This window comes from Nelusetta ayraudi, unplaced genomic scaffold (assembly GCF_046127955.1).
Source record: "Nelusetta ayraudi isolate G7.1 ecotype Tasmania unplaced genomic scaffold, CSIRO-AGI_Nayr_v1 ptg000004l, whole genome shotgun sequence".
Lineage (NCBI taxonomy): Eukaryota > Metazoa > Chordata > Actinopteri > Tetraodontiformes > Monacanthidae > Nelusetta > Nelusetta ayraudi.
Window position 1 is genome coordinate 2752623 of NW_027466054.1, and position 23304 is coordinate 2775926.

Sequence of the window (23304 nt, forward strand, 5' to 3'; positions counted from 1 at the left end):
ACTCTTTCACACTGATGTGTCAATGGCCATTTGTGGTTCTATAAGTTAATTTTGGAACTTAAAGAGGAACGGCTTTGTGGTTGTGTGTGTGTGTGTGTGTGTGTGTGTGTGTGTGTGTGTGTGTGTGTATGTGTGTGTGTGTGTGTGTGTGTGTGTGTGAGATAATGGGAAGTTGTATTTTCTGCAACACGCATGAGAAAGCTTCACACATTGTGCTTTTTCGCAGGGCACTGGATGTTAATCTGACTATGCTGTGGGATCGAAGACCCACCACTACTCTGTGAGCACTCCATCAAACGACAATGGCCAAAATTAAAAATCTAGAGCCAGTAGTTTCCAGGTTTGATGAAACCAGGCAGCGACTGGAAGATTCTCATTTGCATTCTGAGCCAATTCATCAACAGCAGGAAACACTCTGCACGTGAGCCCTCACAAGGCCAATGGCAGACACATGCACGCGGGCATCGGCACAGCGCACCCTTGAGCAAACAGACTTATGCACAGGCGTACGCGCGTCGCAATGTGTCAAGCGCACGCGAGCACGCCGCGCGATGACAGCGCCGTGTGCCACGGGAGGATTTACTCTCGCTCATAAACACAACGTCCCGCTGTTCACTCCCCAGCGCAGAGGCTCTCGGGCTGGGAGCACCGCGATCAGGGGCCGATGAAGACTGCGCCGCAGGACGGCCAGCAGAGAGGAGAAGGAGGAGGAGGTGGAGGTGGAGGAGGAGGGGACGGAGGAGGAGAGGGGAGGTCGACGAGGATGAGAGGGAGAGAAATGAGGCTGAAGGAGGTGAAAGGAAAAACTGAGTGCGCACGCAGAGGTTTTGGAGGGAAGGAGGGAGGGAAAAAAGACAGATTAAGGGTGAAGAGGAGCAGCAGAGGAAGCAGCGGTTGTACCTCAGCGGTGCAAGGCAACAATGTCTCTGTCAAACAGGCACCAAATCGGTGAGTGCACTGGCACAAAAGCAGCTTGATTCTTCAGACTTCAAACGTTAAAGACCTCAAAATCATTGCAAAAGCATAATAGCATCGTGAGAGTCGGCGGAAAGAAAAAAAATTCAAGTTTGCACTCGCACAGGAGGACATCTGAACAAGGTGCACACATACACACACACACGCACACACACACACACACACCATATTGCCGGAGCTAAATGGAGACGGGGGTACGACTGTGAAGCGGCGTGGTAGCTGGCAGAGGCAGCGGAAACATTGCAGAGAAACACACAACAACAACAACCGCAACAACAACAACAAAAACAGACCCCCCCCCCCCCACCTCCCTCCCACAAATCCACACGTACGTTTTTCCCCGTTTACCTTTTGGTGCGACGGAACATGTTGCTGGCAGCCCGGCCTGTTCTCTCCGTTCAGACGCACATAAGAGCAGCTGAGCCTCCGACGCACGCGATCGACGCAACACAACACACAACAACGCAAACCGGAGGAGCAGTCAAGAGGCAGCGAGCGAGCTGGGAGCCGGCATGACGGCTGCCCTCCGACAGGAGAGAGAGAGAGAGAGTGGGGAGAGAGATGGGGGAGAGGAGCGTGATCTTTAAATGTCAAAGCGGGAGAGGGGAAGAGAGGGAGAGAATTTGAGGAGGAGACAAAGAGAGGATGGAGGGAGGCTGAGCCGAGCGTCCTCTCAGGAGGGAGAGAAGATTGTGGGGCTGCTGCTCAGGGCTCTCGTGCCAAGTCAGGAAGTGTGGAGGTTGGCGGGGAGAGGGGGGGAGAGAGGAAATGGAAAGAGAGAGCTAGACACGGTATGAATGAGAGATGAGAGAGAAAGAGAGACAGAGAGAGAGAGAGAGAGAGAGAGAGAGAGAGAGAGAGAGAGAGAGAGAGAGAGAGAGAGATTTGGCCAATCCGAAGTGGAGACGAGCGGATGACATGACGTGACGACTCCTGGATGATGGAGCTGCTCCACCAGTCGGCTCGGACACGTGAGCACCGCTGCACTGGCTCCGACACATTAAAGGGCCAAATTCAAATCCTTTATTCTATTCAGCCCAGTCAGGCAGTCAGTGCAACAGAAGCCTATTAAATCATTTGAAAGACTCACAGAAATAAAATCTTTATTCTGAATCGCACAAATCTTTCTTATGAATGGAAAATGCCAGAAGGGGTGTTTGTTAGTTTGTTTGTTTGTTGGTTGGTTTATTGGTTTGGGTCACGTGAGCAAAGATCTAAATTTCATGAAAAAGGGAATTAAAGTATTTACATTCTCATCGTTGTTCTTAGTTCTGCTAAACTATGGGAGATCAGTTTAAAGCAGACAGTCAGTCTCTGACACAGGCAGTGAAACCTTCACTGAATAATACTGGCTCTCTAATGACAAATGCATTCGTTCCAATGAGTGCGTGTGCGAATGTTTGGGATATCAGCCCCAATGAAAAGTAGTATTAATCCTTACAGACATGCACTCTATTGTATTAAAAACTCAGAAACATCTTGTTTTCAGCCAAAAAGGTGGAGTTTGCTGCAGTCTCCGCACTTTCAATTGGACAAATGTAAAAAACTACAACCTCAACCACAAATTCCCCAGACTCTGGAAACCTGAACACACCTGGACAGACTCTATGGACCAGAACCTGTTCTAGTCTGTTGATTGATTGATTGATTGATTGATTGATTGATTGATGGTTTTTGTATCTTTTTCTCAGGGTTGACAGTACGTGCAAGTTACACTTCAAAATACAAAATCTAACTACAATCAAATGTAAACCACGAATATATACAGATATATTGTTATTATTATATTCAATAATAAGTTCAGATTCTGTGACAATTTAAAAGAAATTATGAAAATCTTAATTTCGAACCACTTCAGGACAGAGTGCGTGGGAACTGCGGAGACATCGACAGATGGGAGATCACATTGTTGTTTTTTTTAAGGGGGGTTTTACTGACAGGCCGAAAATTTATTGAACTGCATCAGCCCATTTTCCTGAAGCAATTAGCCAAACTCGGTGCGCTCTGGCATCATGTAGTCGTCCCACATATCACAGGAGCTGTTCTTCAATGTTTGGCCAAGAAAGACGTCATCCCTGCGCTTGTGTGTGTGTGTGTGTGCGTGCGTGCGTGCGTGCGTGTGTGTGTCCGTGCATGTGTGTGCGTGTCTCCTTCCCTTAGAAACAAATCCACCAAATGTTAAAGCTGACGTGGGGTGACAGTTGCACAGTAGTGCTGAGGGGAGTAATTCAATAATGGATGCTGCCTCTAATGTGGGAGTCTGGATGGATAAAAAATACATGACAGACAAGAGGCAGGGAGGAGGAGGAGGAAGAGGAGGAGATGGGTGGGGGGGAGGGGGGTGTGGTGGTCTCACAGCGGGGGGTGTCACAGACCGCAGGCTGGTCGCATGATACACCCAAGGAAAAGATAACAGCGCACCGAGGCTCGCTAGATGTCCCCGTTCGGTCGCATTCCATTCGGCTTTATTCTCATTTCGCTCCGTGTCCGGTGTTCGTGCTCTGCACTCTCATTTTAACACTGCAGCTCCACCCACTGGAGGATGTGTGCAGGAAAATCGGCCAGAGCAGGGGGGTGGGGAGGGGGGAGCGAGGGAAGCCTTTAGCTCATTGTCTCCTTCACGTCGACATCTGTCGCCCCGGCGCCGGGGTCAGAGGTCAGGGATGAAGCGCACTCCGTGACAGCAGTCAGGGACGCACGTACGGGAAGCACACTGGCACACCGACGCTCAACAAAAGCCCGTGGGTCAGCAGAGACAGATAGTAAATTATAATTATGCACCGACATACAGAAACGTATTAAATGCCCTGTGGCATCTGTGTCAGCTACCGTACACAAGCAGAAAGTCTGCAGACGACAGAATATGGAAGAGACAACTGGGCAGAGAGATGGAATAAGACAAAGTCGTATTAAAGCCGATGATTAAAATCCGGGCATACATCTTCTGAATCCAGAAGGGCCAGAACCATGAGAGCGCCACGCAAAACGTTAATGCATTAAACTCTGGCCCGTGGGCCAACTTTGGCCCGCAGTGTCATTATATTTGGCTTGCGAGGCGATACCAATGCCTCAACGTGATAAACAGTCATTTCATTGGGTTGTGTAATTCAAGTTCAGTGGGTTGATCGATTCAAACATGGGTGAGCCAACAGTGACACGTACCAGAAAAAAAGAAAAGAAAAAGAAAACACCCCCATGGACTTCAGAGGCTTTCTTTTTTTGAAAGACGCTCAGATTTTAAAATGAACGCGGCGTTCAAAGGCATGACAAAGACCTTGGCGGATGATGTGTGTGCTGCTTTTTAAGAGGCGGCACTTTCGCCGCTCCAAACATCCCCATTTCAAGATCAGAGGGACTTCAAACATGGCAACGAAGAGACGATACTAGCGACGAAAAAAAACAAAAAAAACCATGCCAAACCAAAGACGCTTAACGCCGTCGTGTAAACTGTCTGCGGACGCAGTGGGGGGGGGGGGGGGGGGGCGGAGGGCGACGGCGTGCGAGGGAGATCAAGGCAGGCAGGTGGAAGGCAGAGAGTTGCATTTCAGCACCATGGACAGAGACACGCACACTGGAACGGGAGCGCTGGATGCTTTAAGAAACAGTGTTTTTCCAGCATTTTCAGCCAGAGCTGTTATTCTGTAGCCGAGTTAAGATTCTTTAATCTTCACCTCTCAGCATTAGCTATTCACAGGCAAATAAATGGTACCGAGGAAGACTCCAGAGGGTTTTAATTCAGCTGCCAAGTAAAAACCAGCTCTTACCTCCCTCTAATAGTCCCATCTCTGCTACTTTATCTTTAAAAAAAAGTGTTTATGCTGTTTTAAATGTGATATTTTTATTTTTTCATGAACGATGCTGAAGGACATAATGGAAGGTGTGCAGAGATATACTGCATTTTTGTAGTATATATGGCATTCAGAAGGGATACAACAGCCATTCATGAAATACCCCTTGTCAATGGCAATTATGGGTGATAAGATGTACTAGACTTATTCAGCTTATTTTTACTGTAGAAAATGTAGAAAGCTGTATGTGCTATCTTAGTTAACCTGAACTGCGAGGGCCTTAAAATCAAATGTTTGGACCAAAGAGGAACAGGAACGAGATTATGGTATTGTGCCACTCAAAAATAAATTCTCTTTCATTGCCAAAGTGACTTCATGAATGATGATTAGATCAGTGGTAACACGTGAAGTGGTGACTGTTCACCCTCCGCCTTCTTGTTTACACAAAGAGAAAGAGAAATGAGATCTTACCTGCTACTTTTTCGGGGCAGAGGTAGGTCCTTCTGGAGGGGAGGAAAGAGAGAGAGAAGCGGGTTAGAGGATTCTCAAAAATAATTTCCCTTTTCTTCACACACACATTTGGAGAAAATTATAAGTATAAACTTAACTAATATCAACTGTAACCACGTGTTGGTGCTTCAAGTGCTTAAATCACCCCAAAACATTTGAAAAGGGGGAAGGAGGGGCACAGGAAATCAGAGATGAGCACAGCTGTTCAGAAAAGGTTTCAGTGATGTGCAATGCTCTGATGATAAAACACTTGAAACAGAAGGTCAGACCACCCGAGATTGTAAGACGATCCCTCCCGAGTGCTCAGAGACTTTTGGGCCTCGGCAACCAGCCTGATTGGAGCCAAAGTCAATTTGGAAATGTTGTTGCTATATTTATGACTCTGGGACTCAACAGCAAGGACCCTGATGAGATTAACTTCTCCTGGGATGATTTTGTGCGGAGATTGTTTCCCATCTGTAACCAGATTGATCCATTCAGTTAAGATAGGGTTACCTTCAGTTTCCGGTTGTCAGCCTGTCCTCTGTTAACTATGTGGAGCCAATGCTAACAGTGCTAACAAGACATTTGCCATTTATACACTTAAATCCAGTGAAAAAGAGTTGAAAGAAACGAGGGAAGAGAAAAGCAACCGATTACATGCACGCTCAAGAACTGGGCTTAGACTTGACAACTTGAAACAAATTCATACAATACAATTCACTCTCCCACACTGTGACAATAGTGTTTTATTTAGCTAGGTAAAAGGACCATCAAAAATGTCAATGCGCTAACTTAGAGACATTGCATCAAGTTCCAACAACAAGCACCTAAACCTGTAAATAATATTACCGTCCACTAGACAATTTAAATGCTGTCAAGTGTTCACCAACCAATCAGAACTGGGACAGTTTAAGCTCTTTATTTCTTAGTCTTTCATATAAGCACTGCTCCTCTCCAGCCCATCTACTGCATATTTAGAGGAGTAAAATCCTTCTTTGTACGGACATAAGGGTGGCCCATCTGCATACTTTTTTCAATTTATTTTTTTTTTCAATGGGAGTGACATCACCCATTGTAGCGAGCTCTTCCTGGGACAGCTAATGAGTTACATCATCGGCAGGAAGCGAGCTTGGCGAAGGTGACTCAGAGTGAGGCCCCACAGGAGTCTTATATACAGTACATGAGTATGCGTAAATGTGTGCGTGTGTGTGCGTGTGTGTGCACGCTGGGGGGATAGATGGGATGGGCAGAGGGCGAAGGGGGTAGCTAATGGATAGAAACCCCACACACCTGATCCCTCCCATCGCCTCAGTCCAACACACAGCCAACAGCATGTGCTCTCACCATATTGATGCCAACGACAGTTCATAGACCGCTCAATAAATGTGCTGGAAACACTTATCTTCTAAATGTCGAGCTCAAAGACAGTGACCTAAAGCATGCACAAAGATATTTTTTTCATATAAATTTTTTATATGTGTATCAATGGGAAATCAAGAAAAAAACAACACAGGCAAAAACCCATGAATTCTAAAACACCTCGGGGCCCAAGCAAGAGTAGAGAGGTTTTACCACATAATATAAGATATTTCTGAAGATACCATTGGAGTTCTACACATGGTATCTTCAGTAGGTGGAGCAGGTTGTGTTCAATTACTCAGGCAAAAGACACAGGAATTCACACAACAGAAATACAACACCAATCACAGAAAAGGAGAGTCATTATGTACTGTTTCCTGTTTCCACAATCCTACTAATGAACATCTGAAAAAAGGCCCATTATGTTCTGACAATTTAACATTGCACATCCACAGACAAACAAATCCATATGGCACAAACCAAAGGATAGCATCGCACTGCATCAATACCTGGATGTAGGAACAAACAATTGTGCACTCCAGTTGGACTGAACTTGTGTCACAGACTCTATTTGCCTTATTTTAGATAGATAGATAGATAGATAGATAGATAGATAGATAGATAGATAGACAGAGACTTTATTGATCCCTTTGCGATGACTTCCTCAGGGAAATTAACACTTCCAGCAGCAGTAGCAGCACACACCGATGGAAAAAGAAATTTAAGCACACAGATTAAAAGAAATAGCAGCACACAGACAAATAAAAAATAAATAAATAAATAAAATAGCGGCACACACGTATAAAATAATAAATAATTACTAATATACATATACAATATGTCTGGATTGGTCCTTCTTGGATATTTAACCTCATCTGCTGATTTTGCTGCAGAGCGATGATAGGCTATGAGCAGTTTTTTCATGTTTTTTTTCTCTTTTCTTTTCTTCTCTCTTTTTTTTTTTTTTACATTTATTTTTACTCAAGGACAACTCTGGGGCCAACTGGAGAGCAAATGAAAGAAACACAGTAATATGCTGCTGCCCTGGCCAGAGTCAAGATGCTTCCGTCGTGTTTCGACTGCCAAGGCTGCAGCAGATTGGAAAACGAATGCCGTCCAGTGAAGTCCTTACTTTGACTTTGATGCTTTGAATTTCCCTCGGCCTGAATCAATGTCGCTGACTCTCTTTTTCAAACTATTTTAATGATACTTTTATCTCGACTCTGGCTTCCAGTTAAAAAAAAAAAAAAAAAATACTGATATTTTTACACTATACTGTCCATTGTGTCTATTTTGGAGGTGTTTTTATTTGGACCCTCTTTTGTGTTTCAAATACTTTTGGCTCAACAACTGAAGTCTCGTCCGGCAGCTCGTCTATGTAATGCTACTCCAATGTTATGTGGCCCAGATCTGTTGCTTTGATGCAGGACTCTGCACTCTGGGTAAATGAGCTACCCTTTTCTGAATAATTCCGACATCAGAGGGACGTGTTGAGGGGGAACAAAGGAGTGGGCATGGCAGTGAGTGACAGCACTTGGCAGAGAGAAGTGGATCTTCTGCAGTGATCACACTCTTATCCCCTGTGCTTAGCATATTGGAAATGGGCACACTGCCCGGAACAAAATATTGGACAAATTATGCCAGTGTGTGTGTGTGTGTGTGTGTGTGTGTGTGTGCATACTTTATACTCCTCCAAAAGAAAAGGGGTGTGATCCATTGCAGGACTTGTGTTTGTTTTACAGGCCTGTATTCTATCAGCATATGGATTAAATGTAAGTTTACTGCACCTATTAAACCAACCCACCACGGCGGAATCACGAAATTCAGTCACATTCTTCTGTGGCAAGAAAAAAATAAAATTAAACACTATGGCTAGATGTGACATTTACAGAACAAGGTCTATTTTATAGATTTTGCTTTTTATGGATGGATGGATGGATGGATGGATGGACGGATGGATGATATTCCTAAATTTCATGTCCTAGAGCAACAGTGCTCTCAACTGGTGGACTTTCAGGACCCACATTTTTTTTCTCTCATAATGAAGTCGCGACGCAAATCTATTCCACAGCACTCATATTTATTCCACAAAAATAAAAACACTAGCCCACTTTCTATTATGTCTAAGAAATAAATTATTGAAATCATTGAATTGAATTGTGTGTCCTGCAAAATAAATGCCCATCAATGTATGTATATGTATGTATATGTATATATATATATATATATATATATATATATACTGTACATATATATGTATATATATATACATGTACATATATATACATGTACATATACATACAGTATATATATATATATATATATATATATATACATATATATGTATATATATGTACATGTATATATATATACATACTGTATATATGTATACATATATGTACATATATATATATACATGTACATATACATGTATATATATATGTGTATATATATGTACATGTACATATATATGTATATATATACAGTATGTATATATATACATGTACATATATATGTATATATATAGATACTGTATATATGTACATATATATGTATATATATGTACATATATACATATATATATATACATACTGTATATATGTGTATATAGACATATACACATATATATACATGTACATATATATACATGTACATACTGTATATATATATATATATATATATATATATATATATATATATATATATGTATATGTATATATGTATATATATATATGTATATGTACATATATATATACATATATATATGTCTTTGAAAAATGAAAACATTGAAACTGCCAACACAGCTGCGACCCAATCAAAACTACGGCATAAAAGTGGGTTGCGACCCACCAGTTGAGAAACCCTGCCCAAAGACAATAGCTGCATTTACGTTACCCCTAGAATTGCGCAAAACCTAAATATCGCAATAAAAAACTGGTAATGGAAACACCTAAACTTCGAAAAACCTCTCAAATATCGCTAAGAGGTTTTGACGCTCTCATGAGGCTGTTGGAGTAGGCCAGGGTGAAGAGCACAGCGCTGGATGCAGAGAATGCGAAACACTGACAGCAAAGGACACAAACGTAGAGAAACTCTGCGTGTAGGAACTGAACGTCCTTCAGGCTGGGAGAAGCAGCAGGATGGATCACGTCGCGTGACTGACAGCTAACGATGTCAACGGGAGAAACCGTCCTCAGAGGCATCCATCGTCTCACCAAATTACACCGAATAAAGCGTTTAACTCTGACAGACAATGCCCAACAGCTGCTTGGTGACAAGTGGACTCACTAATATCTTGAATTCCAGCCAGATGGGGCGACGTTTCGCAACACGTGTCGCCGCACGCTTCAGCAAACTCCGTGACAGCTTCAGTCTGTCCACACGGAACCATTGTTCCTTATCTTTTTTTTTTTTTTTCTTCTTCTTTGCTTGTTATGGTATTACAACAATGCTGGAAAGTGACGGGTCGCTTTGTAACAATCATCTGAGCAAATCTGGGTCAAAAAGTATCTGGGTCAATGTGTCGTAAAAGTGATGGTTTTCAGTGGAATGTATTGAAGAGGAACAAACTATGAGGTAAAGTAACAAACTGGGCAGTTGTGTTGGCTGAAATCACCATTTTTCAAAGCACTGTTCTTCACTGTGCACATTTGGCACTTCCAGCTTTTTTTTAGAGAACATCTTATGAGTAGTACATAATCAACTGGATAAAATCAAATTATCATCTTTCAAGCAATTTATCAGACATATCGATATAGAGGTATATCGCAAAAGTGTCATGGAAACACTTTTTTTCGCATTGACACGTCAGCAGACGTGATGTATGGGGTGACGTGACCAGTTCACTTCAAGTGAAAATGGCGCATTATGTTTGGACGGAGGAGGAGACAGAATATTTTTTACAAGTAATCAAAGAGAAAAATACAACAACCATTCTTGACAGCAAACAATCCAAAAGAAAAAGCAATTCTCGGGACGAGATTTGATGAGAATTACGGCTTATGCGCTTCAGACAATTCAATGGAAACACCTGCAAATTGCAATTGTGCTTTGTCAAAATTTTAGAAATATTGCTTTCATTTTGCAAAAAACTGTAAGGGAAATGCAGCTGATGCAAAAAAGAAAACAGCTATTAATGCTTTTTAATGAATAATGAATTCTTCAGAGGACTTTTTATTTATTCCCAGCCTAATCGTTTATCCATGTGAGTGTTTTTTTTTTTTGCCTTCTCTAATATAAAAGTAGATCCAGGCTGCAAAGGGATCCACAGATTGTAATAGCTGCCTGATGGGCTACTGTAGCCCACAGCTGGTGCCTGCCTCAGGTTTTCTTTTTTTTTGTTTGGCCCACCCCCTCCTCCTCCTCCTCCTGGCCCCTCCAGTCCTTTCAGCCCGTCCTGCTGCTGCTGCTGCTGCTGGTGGGTCTCCCTCCCTGAGGGCACACTGGGCTGTTAGGCCACCATTAGTTCTGTTAATGGGCCTGACACAACTGCGCCACATCCTCACCATTTAGACCTCCTCTGTCTGAGATATGGATATCGACCACTTGAATGGGAGTGGAGGCTACGGGCAGGGGATTCGGAGTCGATTTCATGCACGAATATCAGCACGAGCGTTTGGCGCTGACACACGCACGTGCACACACACACACACACACACACACACACACACACACACACACACACACACACACACACACACACACACATCAATACGGCTGAAGCATAGCCGATCCCCTGCCTCAACACACAAAAGACATTCACTAGTAGGAATAAGACAATACTCAAGAGTTTGTCTCACCTGTGGACTGCCTCCAATCTCCAGTCTACCTTTCCATTTGTAAATGCTTCTCGTGTGTGTGTGTGTGTGTGTGTGTGTGTGCGTGTGTGCGTGCGTGCACGTGAGCATTCCTCTTGAGTTGAAATTCTGAAGTTTGGTTGTTATTTAATAGACAACTGAGGCCAGTTTAAAACAGGCCTGAAACAGAATTCCAAAGTCATGACCATTGACATCATGGACATTAACATGAGAATTCAACCGGAGACTCAAGCAGGGCATGTTGTTCTATGATGAAACCTGTATCTGTTCTTTTCTACATCTAAGTGATCAAGCTAAAGGTTTAATTTTGATCAGTTAATTGGTTGTGGCAGAGTTTCAAATAACCAGTGAGGACTCAATTCCCTCTGTTGTTGTATTCAGAGAACATCAACAATTCCTTCAAAAAACAAGTTGAAGGGCAGTTACAAGCCAATTGTCATGAATTCCTCATGTTCTCACAGACACGAAGGGCTCGAAGTCATGCACATGTATGAGCAGAAGCCTATGAGCATGGCAGAGGTGCAGCCTTTTTCCTTTATTCCAGGAAACCGCTAGTGTTCAACCAGAATATGTAACCTTGAAACGCACAGCAGCAGAGTGTACTCGCAGTAATGTCATTTACAAGGAAGAACCGAAGAAGAGATGAAAATGTCTGAACGCTGTGAGCCTTGTCCGTATGGAATGATTAATATCGCCCAACACAAAAATGCTTCTAAGGAAGCCTCGCCCAGTTCTAGCGTTCAGGCTGCAAGTTAATGTGAAAAGCCTATAGTTCCTTTAAAATGCAACAGAACAATCACCTCAGCCTGCGCTTCAGTGCAATGGCGAATACATATATTATGGAACTGGCTTCTATCATCTCTCACAACTTTGGCCATGGTGTATAACCATTGTGCTGGAATTGGGAGATACCAACATGAGTCAAGCCATTAAGGCCACATTAGAACAGTGTGCTCTGGTACTTTAGAGAGGCAACGCCTCATAATAGAAGATCTCATTATTTACTTTGTTTAACACTACATTTCCAAATGAATTGATCCCAGCAAGCATCCAGTGATTTATGAGCACCATCCTTCATGCCTTTGGGTTTAGAGCTGCTAGATGAACTCAGCATTGATCACATTGATTGGCCTACATTTACCTGACAGTTCCAATCCCACATTCCTTCACACTTCTAATGTATTTCCTTGATAAGAAAGATGTGGGCGGGCAAAGTGTTGAACGCCGACATGATGTATTTCACACTAGAGCTCACCTGCATCCTCCGCCTCCGGATGATCCCAGAATCATCCATGGCGCGTGTCCGCGTTCGCACCTGTCGGAGGGTCTTGCGGCTCTCGTGGTTTCCAGGTGACGGCGCGAGAACGGTGCTGCCGCTCTCGCGTGGTTTTCAGCGAGTCTCGACGTAACCGAGCGCCTTCAGCATCGTTTAACAACCCCGAAAAACAGCTCGGATCAGCCGCCGATCACCGAGACGATCCTCGCCTCGTATCCTCTGCTTTGTGGTGGTGGTGGTGGTGGTGGTGGAGGCGGGGGGGGAAGACAGTCGGCTGTGTGGCTGGAGTGTTGGAAAATAACGGAACATTGGTGTTGGTTTGACCCCAGCCGGCATCCATCGGAGGAAGCTGGCAGAGAGGAGCGAGCAGGCTGCTGCCCTGCGGTGGGAACTGCTGAATAAGCGGCGGCTCTAACGGAGGGATCAGCTGAGGTCCAGCTGGGAGATGGAGAGGAAACAACGCAGACTGGCACCCGGGGCGCGCATACACAGAGAGAGCGAGAGAGAGGGAGAAAGTTGGCACCGAGCGTCACCCCGAGACATCAAACATTAAAAAAAAATATATATATATAATAATAATAATAATAAATATATAAATAAATTTAAAAAAAAAAATCGAAGTACAGGATCGCGCTGGTCCGGCTCAGCTGCCGTCAAGCCCTTGTTCACGGCGATCGTCCACTCCGGTCGTCACAGCCTTCATCCTCCACCGTCTCACTACAGCAGGCGCGCGTAACCGCGGCTCCCATGAATTGAAAAGAAGCCAGCGTCCATCCGTTTGAGAGAGAGAGAGAGGGAGAGAGAGAGAAAAAAATAAGATGCTTCACATCATCAGCGGAGGCGGATTAACTTCGTCCTCCCGAAGACTGATCGATCCGACTTGATCCAGATCCCGCCTGCTCACACGGTTTCCGTCCCTCGAAACGCCGCGTATCTGGCGGAAGAAACCATCCGACGTTGCTTCAGTGGCTTCGCACCATCCTCAACACTAACCACCCACTTCCTACTACCAGATGACGTTTAACCCTTCGCTGACCGGAGCTTCTGAAGACCGCCTACCGGAGCAATGTGGGGTCCTTACAAAAAGACACGCATCCTGGCCTCGTCGAAGCCTTGCAAAACAGCGCAGTGGCGGAGCCAAGAAATGTTTCCATGGGGTCGTTACAGGGTGGGTTCATGACTCACATAGGGGTGGTAATATGTAGATACCTGAAATGACTACATGACTGTTTCAATTATCATGTTATTATTTTTTTTTTTAAAAAAAAGGTGACAATTAACATACTTATCACTATAGTTTGCATCGTATAAGTATTTTCAGCGTGACCTTATAAGAACCGACCTATGAATTAGAGAACGGGAAATCTTCACAAATGTTGAATGTTAATAATAAACCTATATCGTTTCTTTTGTAAGGCATTTTGTCAAATTATCCCCCCACTGTGGAGTGGCCACCTTGTAGCTCCGCCCCTGTTGCAACTGTATTGTCAAAGTACATATTTATTTCTTTGAAGCTAGCCATAAAACAACCCGCGGCCACAATTTTTGTAGCTTTAGTTTGCTGAAATATAAGTCTCAGTTGAACAGGATATACTGAAAACTATTTACCCCTTCTAAAAAAATTTCATTGCCAGTAAAGTTGGCAAAATGATCCAAACCACACTGTAAAGCTCCATGAAAGTAAAGTAATTAGAGAGCTAGATTTAAGCTGTTAGCTTAAACAGATGAGCTTCAAGATGTTTGGAAGAGCACAGAAGAGCAAATTGAACCACTCTCTACACATATTCAAAATGCAATGACACAAATATATCAGCTCTATTGTTCAGTTTGGGAATGTCAGGAATAATAAAACTGATTAGAGGTGAAAACATCTTTGCATGTACAAAAATACAAAAAAAAAAAAAAACAATGCGATGCCCAAACATGGTTTGTATGTTAGCCTGAGCATTTCAAACACCAGTGTGCCTTCATTAGGAGAAGTGTAGCTCTGCTGGGCTTTAGTTGCTGCTGCCACTGCTGCTCCCAGGTTGACAACAGTCTCCATGGGCTGGTAAATCCTTGGCACCCAACATAATATGACCCACTTGTGGAGTGTTTGTATAAAGAGTTACTCAGTTACTCAGGAGCCACAAAACACTTTGCTTTGTGTCGCTGTGTTCATACCGTCATTTGACTGGCGCACATTAATTGATGTCCGACGGAATTAACGGTCGACACAGATACATTATGTTTCCACAGTTATTCTGATGAAAAATGGCATCCGGTACTATGCATTATTCAACATTCAGACCTGGCACAGATGGGCTCCACTGCCTCACATATTATGGCACAGCTCCTCACGTCTCTGTTACCCACATACTGGAATCTAAATGTTAATGAGTGAAAAAAAAATCCAACCACAGTGAATTTCAAGAACGCTTTCTGACGGCTGATGGCATTTAACTGGACCAGTCGGTCATGTGCAGGTCTGATACCGTACACTGCATTTGTGCGCTCACAGTGTCTGTGTCCGGATGTCGATGCACAGTTAATGCAATAAATGAACCCCGAGATCCATTGTATTATCACCAGAGAGTCCTTGTTTTTAGCAATTGCACTAAAGTGTTTCAGGGCAAAGTCCATTGTTTGGTGAGAGTTTCACCGTTAACCATTCTCAGAAGGAAGGCAAGAAAAAGGGGTCCAAAGGTAGATGGAATTGATCACAGTGGAGGTAGAGAGAAACACTATGATGTGCAGGAAACTGGTGCGACTGCAACTCCAGGATGGGAGGAGACAAGTTGGAGACTCAGTGGCTTTTATTATCATGGCCTTAATGATCCCACTTCTCTCTGCACAGATGGAGCAAGAAGGCTTTAGTCCCTCTCAGCCTCACATTTCCTGCTGACACTCTCAGCCTCTCAGCAGTTCCTCCATTACTTCAGGACTTTGGATCATATTTCTTTTAACTGCAGCTTTCAGTAAATAAAAAAAATATAAATGATTGTATTCATTGTTCATCTTGTGGGTTCTATAGTCTGAACAAAGACTAATCATCCTACTTAAAAAAAAAATGCATCCAGGGTTGAAATCCAAGCCTGTATTCCTGAACAAATGTACTGATGATGATCTGGATCTGGTCCCCAGACTCCGTACAGCAGCTGCCCACTGCTCCTCAAGGGAGGGTTGGGTCAAACGTGGAGAATATTTTCAGTTTGCATCTGTGACCATGAGAGGATCTTTTTCTTTGAGTGGATAAATGCTTCTTTTCCCACATGAATCACACTGAAGACCATTTAGGACTGCGATTTAACCTTTTGGAAGCACCGTGGCTAATTTATGAAAAATTAAAAATTAGAGGGTTAGGAAGGGATCACTGTGAAAAACAAACAAACACAAAGCATTGTTTTCCAAAGCCATTTCTATGTCCAGAGCTCAATTTATGCTGCAGATTTAGTCCTCTGTATTAATAATGGTGAGGAACACCCAGGAGGAAGATTCAACTCTGGGCTCTAATTGTCTCGTTACACCCAGAACCCGCCCGTGTGTAGTGATGGGGCTGATGGGACCTGCAGCTAGATTATGCAACGAAGGACGATCAAATTAGGATGGACGTGGCCTAAATACCGTGGCGCCATTGACTTCAGAACATGAGCTTTACATATTTTTTTAAAATGCCTCCTCCCGTATAGTCATAAATTATTGAGTGTCAATTGCCTTGCAACCATGAATAATCCACTGTAAAGCAGCAGGAACACAGTGAATTGATTTGGATTAAGCATGTTTGGATAGAGCTCAGCTTTCCTAGCACATAATACTGATGAAAGCATTAGAGTGAGCCGGACCCATGCGCTTTAGTGTCAGCAGGTGAAAAATGATGCTTCATGGGCACGGGTCGACCCACTTACCAGCATGTCTGACTTCTCCTGCACATTTAGCCCGCTGCCTGTCTTATTAATATTAAATAATTAATGGAGGCACATTAATTTTACATCTTTTTTGTTCATTAGGCGCTTTGAGATTCAGGGAAGGGCAGAGGAGGCGGAACCTAACGAGGCACAAGTCCTAACGAAGACGCTTTTCCTTCCCGTGGCTCCACACAAAAGCTTTCTAAAGTGATGTCACCCTTTTCAGAGGACACCTCTGGGGAGGACGCGCAGGGTCGGCTCTCTGCAGCCACGCACTTGGCAGGGCGGGGGATTTGGGATGCGCCTCATGCGCTCCGTCGTCCCATTCAGATAAGCCAGCTTCACTAGAGACACGTCAGCTCACATCTCTGCATAGACTGCAAGTGCCTACTGTTTGCATTCGCATTTGTGTGTGTGTGTGTGTGTGTGTGTGTGTGTGTGTGTGTGTGTGTGTGTGTGTGTGTGTGTGTTTGTGTGTAAAAACATTGATAAAAACAGTCAGCAGTCACACAAATTAGATCACAAAGCTTCTACATCCATTGACTGTTAATTTATTCTTGTTGGCTCAAATGTCCAACTCTTGTCTAGCACAGCCGTGCGACCATGTGTACATTCACATGAGCACATCTACAAAATGTTCTCTCTTTGAATCAATCATTTTTTGTGAAGTACATCTGGAGGTGTGTAATTAGATTGTAGGGGTGTTAATAGCTTTTAGGATTATTATTATTCAGCAGTCACTTTATAAAGGTGTTTTTTTTCAAATGTGCTTTTCCTGTTGTGTACAAAGTGCTTTTAAACCAAAACTCAATTAGTCTTTTTAATTTGATTTATAATAATTTGTCTTAGTCCATTCACCATTATATTAGGGCTTAAAATTTCCAGTAAACGTGCGGAAAAACATCTACTGCTAGAGTAATGAATTAATGGACTGCTAATTTATCCATCTTTTTAAATGTTTATTAGAAGGTTACTCTGCCTAATGGAGACGTGCACAAAGCGACAAGGCTGCTTCACAAAATAATTCACTCAAAATGCCCCTGAGGCTGCAGACTGGGCCTACTAATTCAGGCATCCCTCATTAAGTAGAAAGGTGCCTCCGAGTGAATTTCAAAATACACTTAAAATGAGTCAGCTCAGCAACAGTGACACTTACAAAGCCATCTGAATAAGATATTGAAGTTTTATCGTAAAAGCAACAAATCATACTTTTTCAAAAAGACTTTCCCTTGTTGCTACTTTTTAAGCAAAATCATTGATTCCATACGGCATATGAGTGAATAATATGCATTCTTTTCCTCGTCTTTGAAACTGATTCGATAATTTGTCTGTCGATTGCATTCAGGCAAGCAACAAGCAAAACCGCTCACCAACAGTTTAGCCAGTCTGAAACCGCCGCATGTGGGTGCTAATGCGTCGAGGTGTGGAACTACACCAAGGGTCAGCGACCTTTCTGAACCTGAGAGCTACTTTGCTATGCTTTCCTGAAATGTCAAATTTTCTCAGTTAGCCTTGAGTTATGTGTGATTTTTAATGATACTGTTCTATGTGAAGACAATAATCACGTTAATGATTTCTCAATAATTATCAACAACTATTTGGGATCAATAAAATACATCTATCCATCGATATAAATTAAAATCAACAATCTTGAATTAAATTTGTCAGTGAAGGTTCTCGGTCATCCAAGTCATCTTAGTGTGAACTTAACTGAAGATGCCTTCCGGATGAGAGGCAAATTGTCTTCAAGATCGCAAGAATAAGTCCAGTTGCCCCAATTAGATAGAAATTGAATTTTAGACGCAGCTCAACGAGTTGTGCTATTTTTAGAACAGGCCTGTGGGCTCCTTGTGTGGTCCTGAGGGGCTAGCTGGCGGGCACCATGTTGCTGACCCCTGAACTTCACACTCAAAGTCATGTCAAGAGGTGTTCTGCCGAGAAACGCTTTCAGTTCGCTGCCGTTCTTTGTTCTGTTCACGCTGAAATGCCACTGACCTGATAAAACCACGGCTACTGCAGCGACTTGCTAATCTCTTTCGCATAAGCTACTCGAACAGTTTTTTTCCTCCTCTGTTTTCCTCCTTGTCCCCTGTAGGGCTGTTAAAGGGCAGCTTACAGCAGTCCCCTCCTGCTAAAACTTTGAGTATTTAAAAGAGCGCTGATTGGTCGATGGAGATGTGCGGTTAAAACTCACGTTTACATGCACAGCTGAATCGAGCTATGCTCAAAATTTGTTTTTCTCATCTAATCGGACTTCTCTCCTTGTCCGATTGTTTCCTCACCAAACAGCTGCAGATGTGCTTCGCCACCGTCAGTGGATTGGTCAGAAATTTACAAAAGTACACAACGTGTTACTGGAGATTTAACTGTCGAAGCCCACATCTACCACAGCGAATATGTTCTTGTAAGTGAGCGCTACGTACTGACGTTTAAAAAAGGAGGACATATGATATTCACAAATTTGCGTCAAGCTGGACTTCATTTCACCCGAAAAAAGAAAAAAAACAACTCAGGAAAATATCTGTGAGCTGTCTGCTTCTGTGAGCCACTGAGACTCACAGCTAGCATGGTTTTCTTTTGGTATTATTAATTGAAGTCAGCATCCAGGTAACATTTTTATTTGGGCTGCCTGAGACAACTGGCTTCCCTCGGCTATCATGTTTTCTTTACTTTCATTAAAATTTGCTAGTAACATGCAATTGGAACTGCTCGGGCAAGATGGATGAGCTGGAGTCCCGACCTGAGATCTCAGCAGCCCAGTTGTCTGGCACATTGTTCTTGCAGAGTCATTTAAGGCCACAAATCAACCTGCTTTCCATTTGCTATCGCTGCGTTCCACCCTGGAGCTTTTATCCTCTCCTCTTACATCCTCCTTCATTCCCCCCTCACCTGCCCCTGCTGCCACCCCCACGCATGCATCAACCCTCCTCTGCCTGCAAAATCCTCTTCCCTCCGACACCTCTGAGCGTCCACCTTCTCCTTATTTCCAGCCATGTCTGCGCATAAGTGGGTCACAGACTGCAGCTGTGCTAAAAGCCTCGTCTGGGAAGGGAGGCTCCTCTGAATAAAACACTATATGCTCGGCATACTCCAGGGTGCCTCATCATACATACATAGAGCTAACAACAGAGATGAGAGAGATGAGGGGAAGGGGTTCATCGAAGAGATAATGTACGCACAGCTTGAGTGCTTAAGTGGATCTCGAGCCTTGTTGTCGCTGGGAAAAAAGCCACTTCCGCATGCATGTAGTGAGTATTGTATGTAGAGTATATTAGGTGTTTTGACTGACGGGCTCAGAGTTTGTCATATCACTGTTGAGATTGTACCAACTTCACTGATATTTCTTTCAATTATAGTACAGCAGTAAAATTGGCAGTATGATGACATCATGTCAGCAGTCAACACATCATCTGTTGGTAGTCATTTGAGGATCGTGTTGCATTTAACGAATAGCTTTTCAAGGAATTACCCTGTCAGCAGAGCATTTAGTTCAAAGAGCAACTCCGACCCTTTGCTTCGGTGCTTTGTCAATGACGATGACTTAACTGTGTATTTTTATTGACACTTCCTGCAGCGATTTCTTCCTGTCCTGTATGAGGTGTATTCTCTCTACTTCCATTCTTGCCCATGTTGCCATGTAGCTGGCAGCGTGGCTCAAAGTGCTATAAATTCTTTAGTTTATGCTTGCTCGTCAGATGGAGTGAGGGCTTGTGTTTTAGGTCAGTGTTGATGTATTGCAGTAAAACCAGAGACGTGTTTTTAAGTGAGGGATGGCTGCAGGCACACTATTGCAGGCACACTTTTTTTTTCTTAACATGTATTTATGCTGTGTAATCACCATCATCATGAATTATTTAATGCTAGCTGTTCATGCTGCAACCGTCGACCCTGAGTGGATGGATGGATGGATATTTTGTTTTGCAAAATATAACAAGTAATTTCTGGTGAGTAAAAATAAAGGTGAATAATGTAAAGGCTCATTGTGCAAGAAAGCCTACTGCAAACCATGTTAATGTTAATCCCTGTTGTTTTCTTATGCAACCTAATCTCACTTCTTCCTAACACCAATTGTGACTTCAGGGTAAAGTCAGAGTAACATTTGCATGCTGGGCTACTGCAGATTTAACAAAATGGCCAAGCAAACCTGCTTACAAGTAGACCTGCTCTCCATGTAAATAGATCATTGTTACTTGTTACAGGTAAATACCAGTTATTTTCTTGACAGTATTTTTTTTATCTTAAACTTTGTTCAGCATCTACAGTAGTACTAGATATTGTTGATAGCCCTCTGATAGGCAGTAACCCTCAATGTTTGGATAGATCAGTTTGCATTGTATGCTCGGGACAATGAAGCACCATCAGGCAGTAGCACAGAAACAATGATCATACAATGCGGTGCTCACCAATGTCTGATTACAAAAACCAGATACTTTTTTAGACCAACCCCAGTTCAATGTTTACATTTTTTTTTTTTTTTTTATGTTTTACAGAGAAAACAATTACTTCTCGTCATGATACTCGGTGCTAAAACTGCCATGTCGACCGGACAGACTCAGGGGAAACCCTTTTTTCTGAATCTAGTGCCCTCTAGTGTCACCCGAGGAGGAGACAGTCTGGCATAAAAAATCAATTAAAAGGCGAATTGCAAGAGTGTAAATAATGCGTTGAAAAGGATTGAAAAGAAGAGAAAGAAGTAAATCGAAGCATTTTTAAAAGAGCAGAAGGCATTTAAATGAGGTGTCATGGGGCGACAGGGACACTGTGGAAAGCATCTGCTATTTTTGATGCATGCAGCACCATATGTTGAGTAGGCCAGAGGAAAAATGTCAGGGCACCTGAGGGAGCTCCACAGACATAATTTATTCTGAGGAGCTGTTTTAACCGAGCTGACACTGCTGACGCACTGCTTCAGACGAGACATAAGTAAGAGAGTGAGCGTAACAGTGTACGATGGACGAAGCACTTGTACTGAAACACTTGCTTTTAACAAATCGATGATGGCACCAATGGGAAAATGCCAAGCGGAAATCTGTGGATTTTAATAAGGAAAATCTCTCAAAGGTCAGGGAGCAGACGATGACATTTACCAAAGCACAGTCTGCCATGTGATGTGTCTGATATGATGGCACAGACTGGCTTTACATTTCACTTGAACTGAACCAAATTTGAAATAGTTTTGTAGCCTTTGAGCTACAAATGATCTTAGTTGACACAGAAAGCAGACATCTTCGTTTTGCAATACAGCGTACTTGAGCCTTTCTGTTCTGCTCCCATTCATTCATGAATGCTTTCTGTGTCAGTCGTGGAAAATAGAGTAATCCAATTAGAGCAATTAAAGAGACGCCATTTAAAGGAACTGCATGCAACAACCTCAGAGATTAGAGCCCTTTTAACCCCATGTGACCTGGATCACCTGGAGCTGTCATTGGGAGTAGTTTATATGATGAAGTCACTCCAACAAGTGAGCTGATGTTTTGCAATGAACAGTAAAAAAAAAAAAAAAAAAAAGTATTCTTGACAGGATAATAGAATGCTCACAGCATCCTGGTGCTGTATAAGACACAAAACAAAGATATAGGTGGACATGTGAACAAATGAATACACGCTAATTGAGACCATTGAACCCTTTTTAGAACGTTTGACGTATAGATTTTCTGATCTAAAGCCATATCCATCCTTCAATTCATTTTCTATCATTTTATCTACTGCACCCAGGAGCACAGGAGTCTAACCTGGTCATCTGGAGGTGAAAGCGAGGTTAGACCTTGGAGAAAAAGACAAAAAAAAACATCCACACAGATACTTTGCATTGGCCAATTTGCCTGATGTATATGCGTTTTGACAGCGGGAGGAAGTCTCGGTGCTTGGAATGAACCCATACATATATGGAAACCTCCTGGTGTGAGACAACAGTGCTAACCATTACGTCAGCTGAAGAAACAAAATAAGGTCTGTCTGTGATTCACCCTGGCAGCCCTCCTGGTGTCAATAACAGCTTGTGCACAGCGGAAAGGCCGACGGGTTGCCAAATAGTAGCCCTATTACGCTTGTAAAATAGGATTAACTAGATAATAAGACTGATCGATTTATTTGGCTGACAAGCTTCAACTACGATCCCATACTCCACTATGTTGCACAGCATTTACACACGAGAATTGTTCATTGTTTTCATACCCATACACCCACCAGCGCACCTACCTACCACCTCGGGGTGATCTAATGGAATTAAAGGACGCCGTCTTGTGTGTAAATGCATGTCCAAGATCTTCTGGCACTGGCCCTCTATTTTTAATCCCATTGACGCAGTAGGAGACCAGGTTAGTTGGAGGGATTAGAGGAGGTGTTGGGGGAGTCTATAAATGGATGTAGAGGAAGGGATCAGGGAAGGAATCAGAACGCAACCCAGACCTGCTCCTAGTCGGTCACGACAGCGAGACCCAGACACCTCCTGCTGAGGCTGCAGAGGACCAAACTTCCCTCCAAGACCAGGACCATGGAGTCTGTGGCGCAGGCAGCAACGGCCACCCAGGCTTTTGACAGAGAGATCTTTGCCAGGAGAGCGCTGAGAATCACCCCCCGAGGAGCATCGTCTCACTTTGTGGGGAGCTCAATTGTGATCCTGTCTTCCTTCGCCGTCTCCACTTTGGCCATGAACTGTGGGAAGAGGAACCAGGAGTCCAAAAACAAAGCCAACATGGTCTAGCTATGGTGGG

At 43.3% G+C, this 23304-nt stretch overlaps 1 protein-coding gene across 2 annotated transcripts in view; it reads right to left on the reverse strand.

Moving 5' to 3' along the window:
• The window catches only part of LOC142900025 (microtubule-associated serine/threonine-protein kinase 1-like), a 59884-nt gene extending 46088 nt beyond the window's left edge, over positions 1–13796 (reverse strand). Inside the window, exons 1-3 of one of the 2 annotated variants that reach the window (XM_076044045.1) lie at positions 13332–13796; positions 12687–13173; positions 5235–5266 (exon numbers count right to left, since the gene is read on the reverse strand). In XM_076044045.1, the coding sequence (XP_075900160.1) occupies positions 5235–5266; positions 12687–12725 (71 nt within the window). In that variant the 5' untranslated portion in view covers positions 12726–13173; positions 13332–13796. Of the gene's footprint in view, positions 1–1323; positions 1750–5234; positions 5267–12686; positions 13174–13331 lie in introns of those variants that run through there. The other variant, XM_076044051.1, reaches the window with a different exon arrangement.
• Between the last annotated feature and the right edge of the window lie 9508 nt (positions 13797–23304).